The sequence below is a fragment of the Sinocyclocheilus rhinocerous genome, unplaced genomic scaffold (assembly GCF_001515625.1).
Source record: "Sinocyclocheilus rhinocerous isolate Xijiao unplaced genomic scaffold, SAMN03320098_v1.1 scaffold239, whole genome shotgun sequence".
Lineage (NCBI taxonomy): Eukaryota > Metazoa > Chordata > Actinopteri > Cypriniformes > Cyprinidae > Sinocyclocheilus > Sinocyclocheilus rhinocerous.
In genome coordinates, this window is record NW_015653198.1 from 478,923 (window position 1) to 499,459 (window position 20,537).

General features: G+C 33.7%; 2 protein-coding genes across 2 annotated transcripts in view; one reads left to right on the forward strand and one right to left on the reverse strand.

The window, feature by feature from the left end:
• The window catches only part of LOC107715647 (butyrophilin-like protein 3), a 14,716-nt gene extending 14,222 nt beyond the window's left edge, over positions 1-494 (forward strand). Inside the window, exon 8 of the mRNA XM_016521805.1 lies at positions 200-494. Within this exon, the coding sequence (XP_016377291.1) occupies positions 200-213 (14 nt within the window). The 3' untranslated portion in view covers positions 214-494. The remainder of the gene's footprint in view (positions 1-199) is intronic.
• A 1,265-nt stretch (positions 495-1,759) lies between these two features.
• Positions 1,760-5,529, reverse strand: LOC107715646 (tetraspanin-10-like). The gene is made up of 3 exons (XM_016521804.1): positions 5,382-5,529; positions 3,689-4,311; positions 1,760-2,124 (listed from the first exon to the last, which is right to left on the reverse strand). Exons 1-3 carry the CDS (start codon positions 5,472-5,474, stop codon positions 1,794-1,796), a joined length of 1,047 nt encoding a protein of 348 aa, XP_016377290.1. The 5' UTR covers positions 5,475-5,529; the 3' UTR covers positions 1,760-1,793.
• Between the last annotated feature and the right edge of the window lie 15,008 nt (positions 5,530-20,537).

Below are 20,537 nucleotides of genomic sequence, written 5' to 3' on the forward strand. Positions count from 1 at the left end.
TTTGAGACTATAGTCTTTGCAACTGTACGGATCTTCTTTATGCACCAAGAGCTTGTAACACTTCAAAGAGAAAGGAAAAATTGAAATTTCATCATATGACCCCTTTAAACAGACTTTTACAGACTTTTATTTAAACTAGCACCTGTCTCTATGAGATACACTGTAGAAATATGCTTTAAAAATGTGTTTCCTGTTTTAGTTGTCCATCTTTAGCTGTGTGAGTTACCTGATACTGCAGTTGAGTTAGTGGCTGTGTGTCTGTCTGGTTGAAGGGGCATGCTAATCTATTCTCTGAATGAATAGAGATGCAGAGATTATCTGACAGACTGCTGATCACACTGAACCGAGGACTCGCAGCACACACGGGACGTCTGGACGGGCGATTCAGAAAAACTGTTGCATAAGTAGAACATCACACTGGACATGTCGTGTGTGTGAATACGTGATCTGCTGAAGATTATATGTGCATGAATGAAATCATTGTTATGACTAACTAGGCCTTTTGCTTTATCCATGTTTTAGTTAAACTCTGGCATTTTTAAAGTCATGCCATAGCTTGAAAGGTAATTTGTGCAACATTTATCAGTATTGCAATTCATAAGTCAGTGTTATCAAATATAGTTTTAATTGCCATTTAAAGTAATAAGAAATAGCCTATAAAATAATGAAAAATACAAATATTTAAAATAAATCATATATATATATATATATATATATATAATTTTTTTTCTCAGTTGTGATACTTTCACTTGGGGACAATCAAAAACACAAATTCCTAATCTAAATGAACCAAACACTATGTGTCTAATCTAATATTGCATGAACTATGGAAAACAAACAGGATTAATCTCATACATGTACATGTGAATGTTGCATCCTGTTACCTTTTAGGGGGCTGATGACAGCTAGATTGTTTTGGAAAGAGGAAGGACCATCGTGTGCAGTTTTAATCATCTTATGATGCTCAGAACTATATAAGAGCTGATGGGAGAGTGTTGACAGAGGGCCACATCCTGAGAACCTCGACACACTAGAGACAGAAACAGAAGACCAGCAGGTGAGTACATCTGGTTAGAAAGAACAGAACATCTTGAATGGAAATGATTTGTGATGTTTTTGTTAGGCTTCAAGTTCCAGTTATGCCTAAAGGTTATACTGATTTAATATGAATTATATATGTTTGCTTATATTAATATATGGTGACCACAAAAAGTATTTGTCCCTTAAAACTCTGAATGTCATTGAATGGCATTTATTTTGGATTGATTTCACTCTGTCGCCAATGCTAATTTCAGATAACCATTTCTTACTCTGTTTTTACTTTATTATTGTATGTGTTATAGTATTGTCATATTGACATGCAATGGGCATTTTAGGTGTCAGTTTTTACTTCAGTATAACCCTGCAAACATCAGTGTAAGGTACCACAAGTTGTGGAATTTTTTTTTGTTGATGTTTGTGTTTTCGTTATGTCAAGTTGCAAATGTTCAAAATGAGTTTGGATTCTGTGGGGTCTCAGTGTCTGCCCATAGCGCGAGTACTGGGAGCAGCTCTCTGTGAAAGCTCGGCCCAGTTTATTGGCCTTATGATGCTGGAGAGCCATACAAGAATGAGTCCGGCTCATTCCCGGCAGCCCAGAAAAGGTTTGGACATAAAATAAAGTCTGATTATTTTCATACTTTCAGGCTATCTGAGTGGTTTCTCAACCTCTGGTCAAATACAAACTGAAACATTATGCAGTCTGTAAACTTGACATGGCACAGTATCCTGTTATTGGAAACATCTGAATCCATTCACTGCAGTGATTGTAAGTACACATCATGCTGAGCTCTGCTCCACCGTATCTTCTGCAGCAGATGGGCCGTTATGAACAGAGTGAGGATCTGGAGCCCCAGCAGAATGATGACTACCGTAACAATCACTCCGCTGTGCTGCTCGATCCAGCGCGAGATGCTGCCCAGACAGCCACCCAGGAAGATCACGCTTTGGGCCGAGAACTCGTCCAGCTGTTGGGCACCGACTCCACACTGGCTGTTCCACACCGTCCCGTTCTCTAGGGGGTCTATACAGCATGAGGGGGGCACTCCGCACGCCTGGACCCCTGGAGCCGAACAGTTGAAATACCTGTGCCAGAGAAACGGATACCGGTGAGACTCACTCAAATAAGTATGTCATGATGCTTTTTGAGTTAAGGGTAACTGAAGTGTGTGATTTATTATTGCAAAACTTTAAACATTATTGCAAAAATAAGTACATTTGTGAGTGATAATTAATTGATAGTGTTGGAGTGCATGCTTAGACATTGCTACTTGGTTGCTAAGGTGTTCTGACTGGTGTTTAGCATGTTGTTGTGTGGTTTCTAGATGTTTGTTTACTAGCTGAAGCCAAAAGAATTCATGCAAAACTTGCTGTCATGCTAGGATGTTGCCATGTGTTTGCTAAGAGGTGCTGAGTGTTTTTAGTGCATTTCCATGCCACTGTTGTTTACTGGCCCAAGTCTCTCAGACATTCTGGTCTCTAGATAGAGCGTCCTACCTTTAATGTAAGGCCATAGGATTTTCCTTTTTTGTTGTTGTTGTTAATTTTTTTTTGTCCTCTAACCAGTGTGAAGTGTTAATACTGTTAATACTGCTAAGCCTGTGTATGAAGACTGGGATTCCAAAACGTATTTGTCAGCTGAACCCTTTTGTTTCGATAATAATAATGAAAATAGTACTTACTGCTAATAAAATAATAATAATTGTAAAATAATGATAATGATAATAATAATAATAATAATAATAATAATAAATACTCATATTATTGATAATTTCATTAATAATAATAACTATTATTATTATTATTATTATTAATATTAATTATAACATTAATAAAATATGTTATCAATAGTATGAATATTTATCATAATTTGTCAAATATATCATTAGTGTAATATAATAAAAATTTTTTATTATTATTCACGATGATGATAATAATAATACTAATAACCACTACAGAAAATATTATAATTATTAATATAATAATAATAATAATAATAACCACTGCAGAAAATATTATCATTATTTATATAATAATAATAACAATAACAATAATAATAATAATTGTTATTATTATTATTATTATTATCATTATCATTATTATTATTATTATTGATGATGATAATAATAATAATAACCACAGCAGAAAACATTATAATTATTGATATAATAATCAATTATAATTATTTTTTATTATTATTTTACATTGTTATGATTCAATTCATGATTAATTTTCATCAAACTCCCACAGTTCCTTCAGGAACCTCCAGTTTGGGAAACCCTGGATTAAGATAAGTACACTAAAATAGAAAAATGACACACTTCACCTTTAAACTCAGTCGAATAGAGCCATTATTTGTCTATAATGGGTAATCGTAACTGGGATTGCAAAATGAGGATGATTGTGTGATAAAATGAAATATATTGGAAAGCACTAAAGGGACAATTATACGAAAAATCTGAATAGGAGCAAAAACAACAAGCAGGCCAAACTATGAGTCCAGATTTAACTGGAAAGCATTAAATACTGGAGAGGCTCTTCATTACAAGTTAGGTTGTATAATCCTTGTATTTAACTTTGGACTACTTCAGTGTTGGAAAACCATGAAAACTCATCATGATGTCAAGCCCCTCTCTCGATTTCCACTCACACATTGATTTCCCAGTCTCTGTAGGTATCGGCCCCGCAGCACTGCAGGCCCGTCTGGATCTCATCAGTGATGAACCTCAGGTCCAGGTCGTCCTGGTACCGCACCATAGCGGCCAACATGCCCAAGCGCAAGTACTCCGCGATCTGACCCTGCAGGCTGTACAACACGATCGCCACCAAAACCTGCGCCGCCACCAGGAGCAAGACTGCGGCCGAGAAGGTCTGAAGCAGACACATGTTCTCCCGCAGCGCCCCCACGCATCCCATCAGGCTCAGCAGGGCCAGAACGAGACCCAGGAAGCAGAAGAGCAGCATGGGGTCCGTCCCGATACCGCTGATCTTCTCCTGAGCGAAGGACTCTTTGTTGATCAGGCCCCAGAGGCCCACGACCAGCGTGACCAGACCAAGAACAGAGAAGAGCAGGTTGCTCGTGACCAGGAGATACTTGAAGATGTAGTCGCTCCAGCTGGACGGACTGAGCGCTCGTAAGGTGAAGACGTTCCTTGATGAAGCTCTGGTTGACTCTTCATGGCTGGATAAAGTCGAGCTCGTCTGACTTCCTGAACTGTCGTGCGTTCCCAGATACGAGACAGATGAGGCACCTTCTGCGTTTCTTACATCTCCCTTGATGGTAATAAGAAGTAGAAAGTTCATGAATTTGGTCAGTTGATTACCCCAAGACAGTCTGGGTCAGATTCACTAAATAGTTGCAGTGCAATAATAATAATAATAATAATAATAATAATGATAATAATAATAATAATAATAACAAAATACAAAATTATTAATATAATATTAGATGAAAATTAACATTTAAAAAACATTAAAAAATTAGATTTTTAAATTTAAAACTAAAATTGAGATAAATGTAAATTTTAAAATGTTTTTTAAATGCAACAAAATAATAAAAGCACAAAAAATATTAAAATAAGTTTTAATAACATTATTATTATTATTATTATTATTATTATTATTGTCATTGTTTAACAAAATTGTATTATTGTTGCTATTATTATTATTATTATTATTATTCAAAAGTAAATAATATTAATTATTATAAATATACTTGAATATGGATTACAATAAATAAATTATAATAAAATTAAAATAAATTTAATAAGAATAATAGTAGTAATGACGATGAAGATGATGATGATTGTTATTATTATCAATAATAATAATTTTTAATTATTATCATAAATTATTTCCAGATAATTTAATAAAGCACTCTTGGTCAGTTGAATACATTTAGACAGTTTGGGCCAAATGTATTAAATATTTTATGTAGTAATACTACTAATAATAATAATAATAATACATTTCTATATTTATTATTATTATTATTATTTATAATTTTAAGCTATTATTATTAATTCATTCTAAATAATCAAACACTCTTGCAACTCTCTGAACCATATTGCTAAAAAAAAAAAAACTAGTCAGTTTGTTGCTAAATAGTTTGTTTCAGGTAATCCTGCCCTAAACATATCATTGGTTGAACCAAAAGTTACATTGCTCAAATAAACTGAAAGAATATTTCACTGAACAACACTATTAACAGACACAGTTAATTAATTTTCCATAGTCAAAAACGTTGTTTGTTGATGAGATTAATGTGCTTTAAAAAGTCCAATCAACTGACAATTTTAGCCAGTAGAAATTCAAATAAATTAAACTGAAAGAAACCACACTACCTTTGGAATAAGAGGCTTGTTCTCTCCATTCTGGAAGTGATTCCTCCGCTCCCAGAAAAAGAGAAATCTCCCAAAAGACGGAAACCGCCCCATACCTCCCAAATACCGGGAGTGGACTCTCTCTGTGCTCCAGACTGTCAGGGAGGGATGCTGGTCGACTGAAGGGCTAGAGAAGACAAAGGGAAGGGAGTGAATCACAGTGAGAGCGGGCCACGGCACGGCATTCCAGCATCATGTGAGAGTCACAGTACTGCGGATTAGCAGGTCAGGGTTTGAACCGGCCCCGAGGCTCAACCAGACAGTGTGCAGCTCACAGGAAAGACTAAAGCATTAGCAAGATCCTTCACTGCTTCACCACTCAGACACAATAAAGCTAAGTCTAAGCATTAGTTTATAATCACAGGAACAGTGTTGTTATTGTTAACTACAACACTTAAATTTTGTTTTTTGTTAAATTAAATTAAAATAAATAAAATAAAATTAGAAGAAAATTAATATTTTAAAAAACCTTACAAATTAGAAGCATTGCATTCAATATTTATCTTAATTTAATAAATGAAACCAAATAAAATAAATTACAAACATTCCCTAAATTAAATAAAATAAAGGGAAATGAAGTAAATAAAATTAAATAAAAATTAAATTAAATATGAAAAAATATTTGATAAAAATTAACATTTAAAAAATAAAAAAGTAGAAATATTGCCTTCACATCTAACTGAAATTTAAATAGAAATACAAATAAATTAAAGCTAAATAGAAATGCTGTATTTAAAAACAGATATAAATAAAATTACAAAAGCACAAAATACAATTACTAAAATGTAAACTACCATTAAAATGAAAAGTGAAAATAAAAACGAATTCAAAATATCAATACATACTCTAATGGTATCTAAATAATAATACAACAACACTGCACAGGAAACATTTCTATAGAAAAGAGCTGCATAAAAAAATTCTAGACAATGTCTTAATTTGTGCCTCGAGCATAAATAAAATCATATGGGTTTGAAATGACATGAATAATATGAAGACATACATTTCTGATATATTTTACTATGATTATATTTGCAACAGATGTATTCCTTGAGATTAGTATTACAGTAAACCACAATGTAAAGTACTATCCTTCAGTGACTTTCAATAAAAACCTGTGGAAAATGGCAGCAAACTAGCTGTTCACTGAAAAAGGGAAACTTGCTGCTACTGAAAACATTTGCAGTCCTCTGGAATGAAATGAAACGTGATGTATGCATACATCTCATGGTGATTTTCCCTGTGCTTGTGCAGATGTGCTCGCTGTGAGACGTTCTCCAGGCTCCTGGATCCTCTCCTGACCTTGGCCTCGGCTCTGCGTTTTGAAGAGGAGAGCGCAGCGCAGTAGGTATTCCAGGAATGAACGGAGCAGATTTTTCCTTCTCACAGCTCCATCCACGGCCAAATCATCTCACAACACCTGACTCCAAAAATATTACTCACACAGACACTGCTGTCTGTGCAAACGCCATAAAACTCTGCTTCCTTTGCCATCTCTGGAGGTTTACTGATGCTCCCGTATGTTTGCATGAGAACGTGTGCACTGCTCTCTTCAGTCTTACATTTGTGTTATCTAAATTCGCTATTAGAGATAATGAATAAATTCATGTTGTAAACTAGCATCGCTATTACTATTATTCAGAGTTTTAGTTATGGATCTGAACTGAATCTAAAGATTTGGCCAGTTTGCACCAAATTTACTGAACAGTTTCAGCTTATGTAGTGTATATAATTATTTTTAATAATAATATTAATTATCGATAATATGATTACTTATAATCATTATAATATAATATAATCATTAGTGTAGCAGCAATAATAATTTTAGGAGTAATACAATTATTATTTTTATAATTATTAATTGTTATTTACAAGTTTGGGACAAGTTTACTAAATATTTTCAGTGCAATAATAATAATAATAATTATTATTATTATTAGTAGTAGTAGTAGTAGTAGTATTAGTATTAGTATTATTATTAATAATAATAATAATAATAAAAACAAATTATCGATAATGTAAATATTGATCATAAGTATTATAATATGTCATAATTAGTCATAATAATCATAATCATGATTCTTATAAGTTATTATTATTTCCAAATTGATTTTCAATTGATCCAAATTGACATTATTTTTAGTACTACTACACTAATTGTTATAAATAATATCAATAGTAATAATAATAATCATCATTCTGTTCATTGATAATGGAGTTTACTACTATTACTACTACTACTACTATTAATAATAATAATAATAATTATTATTATTATTAATAATAATAATTAATATTTGTTATTATTTAGAAATTGACAGTCTTTGGTCAGTTGAATTCAAATTTACTTAAAGTTTCCAGTGCATTAATAATAATAATAATAATAATAATAATAATAATAACCAACCGGATCTACAGAAAATAAAGACTTGTTTGCAAACTTTTGCTTAGCAAACCATCTATGAAAATAATGGAGGATCTGAACTGTAGTCTATATATCATATATATCGCTTCTCAAAATGTATTTCTCTGGACATTTTGCCGCTGAGTACAAATTGATAATCGCTCAGACAGAAAAACTGCTAGTCTGGTATTTTTGTGGAAATCTGTGATTTTTCCTCCATTGTTACGTTGATAAATGAAATGCACCTGTTACATCTGGCGATGGGCTGAAAGTTGTGTGCCAATCTGAACACGTCAGCCCAGATTCTGTGGCGCAGGCCGTAAATTTATAAAAACATATGCATCATCTCAGCTCTGCAGTTGCTTTGATGCTTATTTAGAAGTATATCACTGGGAACTTTTCAGATAATAAATTAGACACTCTCTAAAGAGCCAGACACAATAAAAATTTAAATATGAAATTCAGTAAAGGTACAAATAAAAAAAGTTTATGATTTCTCTTGCTGCTTCTCGCTTTCTGGCATTAAAAAGATTTCCATGAAAATTTATTGTTTGCTCCTCAACTTTTTCACCAGCTTGCCATATTTCCCTTCACCAGAAATATTCTCTAATTGAAGGACGCAAGTTTCCTACCTGTATTTATTTATATATTTTTTGAAGAGACTTATGATGTGATGAAATTGAAGATGATGACTGAGAAATCACATGTTCAGATAATAAAACCACCTGCTACATGACTTACGCTCATATAGAGTGAAAAACCATGTCCAGTGAAACTGGTTATCATCACCGCTAATAGAAATCAGTAATGAGTCACGCTGAAAAAAACTGATGAAATCAGGCCACGCGCTCTGTGTTTTCTCTAGGTCGTCCTTGTTTTCCTAGAGATGTGGCATGTGCATTTATTTCAGGGTGACCATACGTCTTTTTTTTCCCTGACGTGTCTAAATTGTCTAAAATGTCCAGGTTTTGGCTTTGTTTTTCTATTGTTTTCATACTTGCTGAAGGTAGAGACTGAAAAGTAGTTTGACCAATAGCGCGCAGGCATTATACATAATCCACCAATCGTGGTGTGCGAGAAGGCGGGATCTGAAAACGGTCAAAGCAATGCAAAGATTTGCACATAAAAGTATATGAGGGCTGTAAAGAGCAAGTCAGTAGGAAAACCAAGCCAAGAACAGGACATTTTAGGCAATTTAGAAATCTCAGCCAGGACATGTCCGGGAAAACCATGACGTAATTTATTTATTATCATTTTGTCATTTAATGGACAATAGTTATGTTTTTTAAATGCCATTTCTTAAATAAAACAGTTAGATATTGTTACTACATTAAACTCTAAAGTGCTACATTGCTTCAACACAGTCACAGTAAGTTTTTCTGAAACAAAATGGATGACTATGGTTTTTCCCCCATAACAGATTTGAGCTTAAATACAAGTATAAACAATGAATTACTGTTAAAGACTTACTTCTGTTTGAACCATGTGGTCAATTTTATTATGTCACTGCCTTAAATGTGATGTTAGAAAGACGAAGTCATTGATTTTATATATTTGATTTTTTATATTCTTTAGATATTATATATTCTTTTATAATGACACGGCATTAAATATGAAGCTTGAAAGACTAAGTCATAGAATTGAACTTAATATGCCTTAATATGATGTTAGAAAGGCCAAGTCATTGTTTTTATCTATTTTAGATTTTATATAGATTTTATATGCTATATATTTTAAAAGTTGTATATTTTAGGTAGAATTTAACTTTTTTATAATTTAAAATTTTTATAAAACTAATTAAAAATGTATTCATAACCCATTGTTTTCATATTTGTATTTTTTTAGGACTGGTGTTACCATCACAGCTGCAGCTCTGTGTAATGGCACAAGGCGAGAAAGAGAGCGAGAAATCGTTAAAAAAACAGAATGAGTGGGCCAGATTTTTCATTCTGGCACCCGGGGCTCAGTGTGGTGTCATTATTTCCATAAGTCCACGCTGGCCTGTTCTGCAGAGCGCTGCTGGCCGGGCCTGTGCATTGGATCAGAGCTTATGGCTGTTGATTAGTCCAGCACTTGAGCCCAGATTCAGGATCCAGAGGTTCAGCTGGGTCAGAGGTGGAGCATTATCCTGTCTTCTGCTTTTACCCTAATCATTTGGACAGTGTTCTGCAATTGCTTGGCAACATATTTGACTTCAACTACAATAGCAGATTGTTTTTGGAGTTTACCGATATCAGGCATTTTGAGGCAGAGCAGCCAAAGAAAAGGTGGTCTCCTTTAAAATGGATTAAGCATTAATCTCGTGCTTCCTTCCTATTGCCATTTGTGCTTCCTCTGTGGCTTTGTTGTCAGACTTTTTCATGTAAAAGTGCATCCATGAGCTGTACTGATGCCTTTTGCCCAGACAGGTTGAGACCTCCGGGAGGAATTTATAACCAGAATGTCCACAAGATTTCATAAGCCCATAACGTTTGAAAGTGAATCTCATGAAAACATGTCCAGGGCATATTTCACCCCAACAAACTAAAGAAAGAAGCATTTAAATACATTTTGCATGCACAAAATGAAGCAAAAAAACTTCCATTAAACATACTAAGTAACTAACTATTTATTTATTTATTTATGCACACACACACACAGGCATGGATTTTATGCATGCATTTAGGCTATTTATTAAGCAGAAAGCCAAGACTTCCATGAAACTATTTATTTACTTATTTTACACTTGTGCATTTATTTATTTACGTAGCCTATGTATGTTTGCATTTATGCATTTATTTATGTATGCATGCATGCAATTGCTCATTTATTAATTTATGTATGCATGCATGCATGCATGCACCAGAGCATTTTAATTCCCATTATTCTCGGTGCTGATTGTGGTTAGTTTCTCATTAATGTAACTCAATTATATTTACATTATAAAATTAAATGTATCCGTCTAAATATTTGGTCACTGGCAAAACATTCACTATGATATGCTGAAATGTTTGCGATTTATGTTGCTTGCAAGCAAATTTGTAATGTCTTCAAAGGAGAAAGGTGCATTTTTTTTCTTGTTTTTTTCTTCGCCCCTATGATGCAATTTAAGCTCATCTATAACAATTAAAACTACACAGTTTTCATAAACCTCATTCTTTTGTTGCAGAAGTTCTGCGTTCCTGACTGGAGGGCATCCAGTTATTTTCCTGAACTCAATCAGTCCAGAAGACGCTGATCTCTCCTGCACTCTCACAATGACTGTTTCGATTGGATTAGCAGTGCCTGTTTGTTTATAGAGGATCTCTTTTCAACACAGGTGGAAATTCAACTCTACCTCTCACTTTCTGTTTTATACATTTCTCAAGTACGACCTTGGATGAATCTGAGAGGGTTTCATTTCGCCTTCAATCATGTTTGTTTTAGTATGGCATTAGGCTCACTGTGTGCACAAATACTTGTCTTTTGATAGTTCTTTGGCCAAATTTATGAGATTGCATTTTTGGTTTGGGGAAAACCTGAAAGCTTCATTGCACTCTTGTTCAGTTTATGTAATTTGTAATAGCTGTGGGATTTGCGGACACCACTTTGACAGCCGTATGTGTTGTGCATCATTAATCTTATTCTCTTTTCTGGTCCATATGTAGCAAAGTTCATTTTATCTGTCTATAATACTTTGCTCGCCCAGCCAAAATGATTCAGTCACTGAAGCTTTTTTGAAGAGTTTGAGGATATTTCCATGTGTTTGAGCAATAGTGATACCTTTTAATCAAGAGGAGACACTATTGATGTATTTTAAGATTATTATTCCTTATGCATTATTTAAGATTATTATTCCAGCCCAAACTTTGGGGAAAAAATCCCTGGAAAAAACTGACATGAACCTGAGACTCAGAGTTGTGAGATATATACTCAAATTGCGAGATATACTCTAATTGTGAATTATAAACTAATTGTGAAATATAAACTATTGTGAGATATAAATTCAGAATTTCAAAATACATACCCAAATTGTGAGATATAAATGCACAATTCTGAGAATAAAAATCGCAATTATCTTCTTTTTTTTTTGTGAGATATAAACTCACATTTCTGACTTTTCTTTCAAAGTTCTGAGAAAAAAGTTATAATTGCAAGATATAAACTCAGAATACTTAGATATAAACTCAGAATTGCAAGATATATACTCAAATTCTAAGATATAAACTCACAATTGAGCGATATACTCAGATTGTGAGATATAAACTCACAATTCAGAGAAGAAAAGTCGCATTTATCTTTTTAATTTACTTTTTTTTTTTGCGAGATGTAAACTCACAATTTTTGACTTTTTTCTTGCAGTTCTGAGAAAAGAATTGTAATCAAATAAAGTAGTAAATGAAGAAAAAAGTAATAAAGTGATAAAGAATTGGGAGGTATATACTCAGAATTGTGAGATATAAACTCAGAATTATGAGATATAAACTAGCAATTCTGAGAAGAAAAGTCACAATTACTTTTATTTAATTTATTTATTTAGTTTTTGCAACACTTCTGAATTTTTTCTCACTATTTTGAGGGGAAAAAAGTAATAATTTCAAGTTATAAATTTGGAATACTAGGATAGAAACTCAGAATTGTAATATATAAATTCAGAATTGCGAAAGATAAACTCAAAATTGTAATACATAAATTCGGAATTGTGATATATAAACTCAAAATTGGGTCCCACTTTACACGAGAGATAAACTAAGAATTGTGAGATATAAACTCAGAATTGCAAGGTATCATTTCAGAAATGCGAGATATATACTCCGAATTGTGAGATATAAAGTTTACATTTCAAGATATATATATACAGTATATATATATATATATACACTGAGAATTGTGCGATATAACACAGAGGAATTCTCAGATAAAAATGTGCAATTGCCTTTTTATTTGGCAGAAACAAGCTTCTAGTAACCACCTAGCAACCACCTAGGATACCTTAGCAGCTGCAACCAATCTCCTGGCATCACTATGACAAATTTTGCATAGGTAAGCACTACAAATTTACTTCAGTCTAGTTTAAATTAATCAAAATTACAATTAGCTTTTTATATACTTTCTGTTTACATGTTTTTGAGCAAATCATTGTTTATTCTATAGCCTTTAAGTTTTACAAAATCAACCAAAGCTGTTTGGATCTTTGACGGTTTGTCACACCTCAGGCTTCTCACAAAGACTGAAGATGTATAATATTTGACTGATTCTGAGAACATGCAGTAGGTTTATTATACCATAGCTCTTATCTGGCATGTTGTCATGCTGATGAATGCATTTCTACTGATACGGAAGGAGGCGAAGCCAAGCTGTTATTTGTTTCAAATGCTGAATTACGTAATGCTCTCATGACTCTGGGGAATCGCCTTGGCCAGAGAGTTTCTGCACACTTTCAGAACATGCAGTTTATGTAATGAAAGCTCAAAAGTTCAATGAATAACAGTCACGTTCTCGGAACATGCAGTAGGTTTATTATACCATAGCTCTTATCTGGCATGTTGTCATGCTGATGAATGCATTTCTACTGATACGGAAGGAGCTGTTATTTGTTTCAAATGCTGAATTACGTAATGCTCTCATGACTCTGGGGAATCGCCTTGGCCAGAGAGTTTCTGCACACTTTCAGAACATGCAGTTTATGTAATGAAAGCTCAAAAGTTCAATGAATAACAGTCACGTTCTCACAAGGGCCTATGAAATATGACCCAGAACATCTATTTTCGCCTCTCGTTTGAAAACAGTGAAGTAATGTCACATGAATTCTGCAAACAATAAGGGCACGTTATCACGGCTTTTGGGATTAAGAGCACTCCCATCAAAAACACCCACAAGGCACATAAGGAACTGTTTGTAACTCTGTAACTTCTTGGAAATCCTTATGGATCTAATGGGAATTGCTTTACTACGATCCTACAGTTTTCTTTAAAAAAGGAGATTTTTAATGCATTTCTGAACAGCACAAATAGTGCAGGTTGAGTTGCATTCTTAAAGGAATAGTTCACCCCAAAATGAAAAATGTAGCTTTACATTACTTGTACACCAGTGGATCCTCTGCAGTGAATGGGTGCCGCCAGAATGAGAGTCCAAACAGCTGATAAAAACATCACAATAATCCACAAGTAATGAAACTGTAATTTGACAAGTAATTTGAAACTCTTGCTTCCAGTTAAAATCCTGTATCATAATATTTCTTTCTCCAGTGAAAAAGTTATCTGGTCTGAATCAGGAGAGAATTATGCACAGATCTGTTTACAAGCAAAAACAGCCCAAAACGGGTCTTAACAATCATGTTGGTCGATTTTGATGTGAGAGGACAACAGTACATGGACTTTTTCACTTAAGGAAGCGTGTTATAGATTATGGACTCGTATTTAGAAATGAAGGTTTAAAATGAAAACGTCTTGATGCATTCGTTTCTTACAAACACACAGCTTTTCACTTCACAAGACATTAACTGATGGACTGGAGTCGTGTGGATTACTTGTGGGTTATTGTGATGTTTTTATCAGCTGTTTGGACTCTCATTCTGACGGCACCCATTCACTGCAGAGGATCCACTGCTGAGCAAGTGATATAATGCTACATTTCTCCAAATCTGTTCTGATGAAGAAATAAACTCATCTACATCTTGAATGGCCTGAGGGTGAATAAACTTTAATCAAATGTTCATTTTTGGGTGAACTTTTGCTTTAAAGGGATAGTTGCAATTTGCAACTGTTTATAATGAAAGTTAATGGGGTCCAAAACAAAACTGATCCATGATACATTTTATTGTGTGCACAAGTAACACTGAGGCATTTTTCTAAACATGTTAGAAAGCCATACAAGTTTGAAATGACATAAAGTTGAGTAAATAATGACAGAACGTCCATTGTGGGTCGACTGTCTCTTTAAATGTATTACTTCGCTCTAAGATAACCATGAGTGATAGTAATAGGCCTAACAGTCTGAATATGCGATTTGACAGATTTTTCATAAATAAACATATGTTAAATCCTTGTTATATGATTGAAGATGAAATGCTGAACACACTGAAGAAGGATAACCGATATCAAAGAAGCAAAAAGCTGCTGTAATCCTTACAAACAGATCATCTGCTGTTGAAACGTGTTTTTCCTTTTTCTCCCCTGCATACTTTTTCGCCAGGCCAGATTATAATGCAATATTTCATTCTTCCCTATTATAGCCTGCTAAAGATGTTATATTTTTACAGAAAGTCTGCGAATGCAGCTTCAGCTTGTGTGTTGTTGTCTGACTCGGTCAGGTCCAGATGTTCAGCAGACCTTTTCAGGGAGGGGCAGGAATGCTGTGACATCAAACACTTCTCCGCTGGAGCTGATCCTGGACCTGGAAGTGATGCGGCAGGAGTCATGTTGATAACTGCTCGTCCCTTCTGTCACAGTGACTGGAAGTGATCTTCAGCTTTCTGTTTGACTAGCATCTGAGTAAATATGAGCACCTTAGCTATAAAGGGAAACAGTTTGTGGTTTAAAGAAATCATGTGCAGAGAGGATGACTTTGAACGGAACCAGAGCCATATCTAGAGACCAGGATTTGGCCCGTGAACATCCTCTAAATAATGACTTAGCAGCCATCCAGAATATCCTGGCAAGCTCAGTGAAGTGCACTAACAACATTTGAAACATCTTATGAGCCTCTTTGAAGCCCCCTGGCAATCTTTTTCTTCAGAAAATGTAAAAATCTACTTCTATTTTAATGTTTTTGAAAGAAGTCTTTTTTGCTCATCAATGCTGCATTTATTTGACCAAAAAAAAAGGCAGTAAAAACATTGTGAAATGTTATTACAATTTTAAAAAACTGTTTTGTATTTGAATGTATTTTAAAATGTAATTTATTCCTGTGATCAAAGCTGAATTTTCAGCATCGTTACTGCATTGTCACATGATCTGCCGCTCAAGAAACATTTATTATTATTATCAATGATGAAAACATAATAAACTGTGATACTTTTTTAGGATTCTTTAGTTATCTTCGTTCTTTAGTTATTCTTTAATTTAGGATTGTTTCATTAGAAAGAACAGTATTTGTATATAATGGGGATATTTTGTAACATTATAAATGTCTTTACTGTCATTTTGATCAATTTAATGCATCCTTGCTGAATAAGTATTAATACTTTTAATGGTAATGCACCTTATTGTACCAAGATACCTTGTAAGATACCATGGCATTTGAGTAAGGTAATTAAATAGTACTATATTCATTTAAGTACCTTTAATATATATATATAATTTTATCCATCTAATTTTATTTAAACCCAACACAGCACATAGACATTTAAATTTTTTCCTTTAGCAGACACTTTAATCCAAATTGACTTACAAATAAGGAATACAACAAGCAATTCATCTTAAGCAGGCAATAATACAAGTGCTAGCAATGCAAAGTTTCAAATATGGTCTAAAATAGGTTAGTACAAGCTAGAACAAGGAGGGATATAAGAAATAGTGAAAACATAAAATAATTTTTTTTTCAAAACTCGAGACTTAAATGAACTCAACATTGGATTAGATGTTTCTCCTATCATTCTGCATTACAGTAAGAGAAAAGAGTTGTACATGAATGTGGACAGCAGTTCAGGTCAGTGCAGGTCTTGCAGGAATTTCAAGAGAAACGTTTTAATTCATATTGATATCTCTGACTTCTGACTGTAGATGCTGGCATCTTGGCAAATCTGTGCAGAGTTAGACATATCTTCTGAAGCTAGAAGACATGTGAGTCTTTTTCTCAGGAGGAACATCTAAAAGTCTCCATAACATCTTTGCTGTGTAGAAACAATTAAGATATTATCTCTTTTTTTTCTGTTTCTGAAGCTAGAACAAGGAGGGATATAAGAAATAGTGAAAACATAAAATAATTTTTTTTTCAAAACTCGAGACTTAAATGAACTCAACATTGGATTAGATGTTTCTCCTATCATTCTGCATTACAGTAAGAGAAAAGAGTTGTACATGAATGTGGACAGCAGTTCAGGTCAGTGCAGGTCTTGCAGGAATTTCAAGAGAAACGTTTTAATTCATATTGATATCTCTGACTTCTGATTTTTTACAACCCTTAATTGACACTATACAGTTTAAAACCCTGATTTATATGATTTTTGTTATTTTCTAGCAATAAAAATGAAATAAACACTGCAATCTTGAGTTAAAAAATGAAATCTTGAGTTATTGATTTAAATGAGAAAATGAATGTAAAATACCAGAATGTTATAGGGATATTATCATTAGCTAAAACTAAATCTAAAACCATAAAACATTGAATTTTCAATTGAAATAAAGTAAACTTTAGCTCAAATAAAATATATAAAAATATATTTTATTTAAGCTTGTTGCCAAGGCATCATGTCTCAAAATTTTATTTAGTTTAACTTGATGTACTAGAATAGCTAAAACCGAAATAAAATTCATTAAAACTACAAAGACATTTTAAAATTAATAGAAAAATTTAAATAGACATTAATAGAATTTAATAGAAATTATTATTATTTTGCTTTTAATTACCTTTTAACTTTTTTACAATTCATCTAAACTGAAAGAAAATTGGTGTAGGGTTTACTTTGAATTTACATTGAATTTATTGATTTTATTGATGTAAAATTTTCAGTCAGAATTTGATAGTGAATTACACAAATAATTACATGCCAAGTAACACACTGAATAAAACATGACATTTTGAAGTAAAGATAATGAAATAATAATAATATTTATTTGTAAAACCTTCTCCAGTAATAATGTTTTACTTATTGCTTGGTGGTTAATTACTGGCCCGAATCAAACGAATCTACTCTAAAGTATATTATATATAATATTATTATTATTTATTTATTTGTTTTATTTAACTACCTTTTAACTTTTCCGCAATTTACCTAAACCTGAAGAAAATTGGTGTATTTACTTTGAATTTACAGCGATGTAGAATTTTCACTCAGAAATTGCTAGTGAATTACACAAATAATTACATGGCAAGTAACACACTAAAAAAAAAAACATGACATTTTGAAGTAAAGAGAATGAAATAAATAATAAATAAATATTTAAAATTAAAAAAAAAAATTTTGTGTGTAAAGCCTTTTCCAATAATAATTATCGCTAGGTGGTTAATTACTGGCCCAAATCAAACGAAACCTCTCTAAAGTCTCTATGCTATGACCTGTCCTCTTAAACCACGATTTGAGGAATTATTCATGCAGGACTATTTGCCTTTAATACTTGACTTTAGGCTTGGACAGACTTATGTTTTTTATGTATATATTTTATGTTTTATGCACAGGATCAAGCCCCTCTCAGATGCGGTGGGAGACCTTTATAAGCAGTTCAACACTCTTAAGGAGAACCTGGCGAAGCTGACCAACAAGTTTGACAAGATAGAAAGCTTTGTGGACGAGATCCAAGCAGGAAAATTTCCCAGGCCAAAACTTTGGATGCCGCCAAGACTCCCTGCCAGGAGAATCCCACATCAGATGCCAGTGAAAAGTCCTGCAAAAGTCCCAGGTAAATCAGTGTGGGCTCAGAGGAGAGCCAGAAGAGGTCCTGGTACTTAACAGACTACAGTAAGTCCGGAGAGGCAGCTGATCAGTACGGTGGCCGAGAAGTGCAAAGCAAATCACAATTCTGAAAGCAAAATAACAAATTACAAACGCAAATGCAAGTCTAAAAAACAAAATAACAATTCAGAAAGCACAGCAAGAATTCAGAAAACATTATAACAAGTCAGAAAACACAATGACAAATCCGAAAACAAATGAACAAGTCAGAAAACACAACGACAAATCAGACAAACCGGAAGAGGTAGGTATAGTTTGAGACAGCGCCATTGGTTTGGGATTACTCACCGCTGACTGGACGAGACATCTGTCAATCAACGTATACAGGGAAGAACCAGCCGAAGAACAGCAGAGTCGTGGTAGAAAGTTCGGAGATGGTATTAAAGTAGCTCAGTTTAAATGTATTGTATGAATTGCCCTTACTATGGAATAAAAAATACGGAGTATATATTTACATTTAGTTAAAAGTGGATGTAAAGCATCAGCTCCAGTGGCGCAGATGGATAAGCGCATGTCGTTGGCTTTTTGTCGCGATCGACCCGGGTTCGATCCCGCCTTTTGCCGAACTTTTTTTTCCTCCCTTTTCAAATCTCGTATTAGCAATGGATTCTATTTACACTAAGTGAAAAAAGCAGTATTTTTAGCAATATGCTATTCGATCACGCCTTTTGCCGAACTTTTTTTTCCTCCCTTTTCAAATCTCGTATTAGCAATGGATTCTATTTACACTAAGTGAAAAAAGCAGTATTTTTAGCAATATGCTATTTACACTAAGTGCAAATACCTATTTACACTATGTTAAAATAGCAGGATTTCTACTATCAAGTATACTACTTGTTGCAAATAGTGGCAATTATCTGCACTTCAGTATTGTAGTACATTATAAAACAGTATGCAATAATATTTTGTGTGTAAAGCCTTTTCCAATAATAATTATCGCTAGGTGGTTAATTACTGGCCCAAATCAAACGAAACCTCTCTAAAGTCTCTATGCTATGACCTGTCCTCTTAAACCACGATTTGAGGAATTATTCATGCAGGACTATTTGCCTTTAATACTTGACTTTAGGCTTGGACAGACTTATGTTTTTTATGTATATATTTTATGTTTTATGCACAGGATCAAGTCCCTCTCAGATGCGGTGGGAGACCTTTATAAGCAGTTCAACACTCTTAAGGAGAACCTGGCGAAGCTGACCAACAAGTTTGACAAGATAGAAAGCTTTGTGGACGAGATCCAAGCAGGAAAATTTCCCAGGCCAAAACTTTGGATGCCGCCAAGACTCCCTGCCAGGAGAATCCCACATCAGATGCCAGTGAAAAGTCCTGCAAAAGTCCCAGGTAAATCAGTGTGGGCTCAGAGGAGAGCCAGAAGAGGTCCTGGTACTTAACAGACTACAGTAAGTCCGGAGAGGCAGCTGATCAGTACGGTGGCCGAGAAGTGCAAAGCAAATCACAATTCTGAAAGCAAAATAACAAATTACAAACGCAAATGCAAGTCTAAAAAACAAAATAACAATTCAGAAAGCACAGCAAGAATTCAGAAAACATTATAACAAGTCAGAAAACACAATGACAAATCAGACAAACCGGAAGAGGTAGGTATAGTTTGAGACAGCGCCATTGGTTTGGGATTAATCATTGGTTTGTTATTAATGTTATTTTGTTTTCAAATTTGTCATTGTGTTTTCTGACTTGTTATAATGTTTTCTGAATTGTTGTTGTGCTTTCTGAATTGTTATTTAGTTTTTTAGACTTGCATTTGCGTTTAATTCAAATTATTAAATGGATGCCACCTTATTGGGACAATAAAGCCCTCCCTACATCTAGCCTAACCCTACCCGATACTTTATTTTCAACGTTTCAATTATTTCTTTCATTTTTTTTTTTAAATAAGTGCCTTGCCAATGTGATACGGGATTTGAAAAGGGAGAAAAAAAAAGTTTGGCAAAAGGCGGGATCGAACCCGGGTCGATCGCGTCAAAAACCAAGTCTCAAACTATACCTACCTTTTCCGGTTTGTCTGATTTGTCGTTGTGTTTTCTGACTTGTTAAAATGTTTTCTGAATTCTTGTTGTGTTTTCTGAATTGTTATTTTGTTTTTTAGACTTGCATTTGCGTTTGTAATTTGTTATTTTGTTTT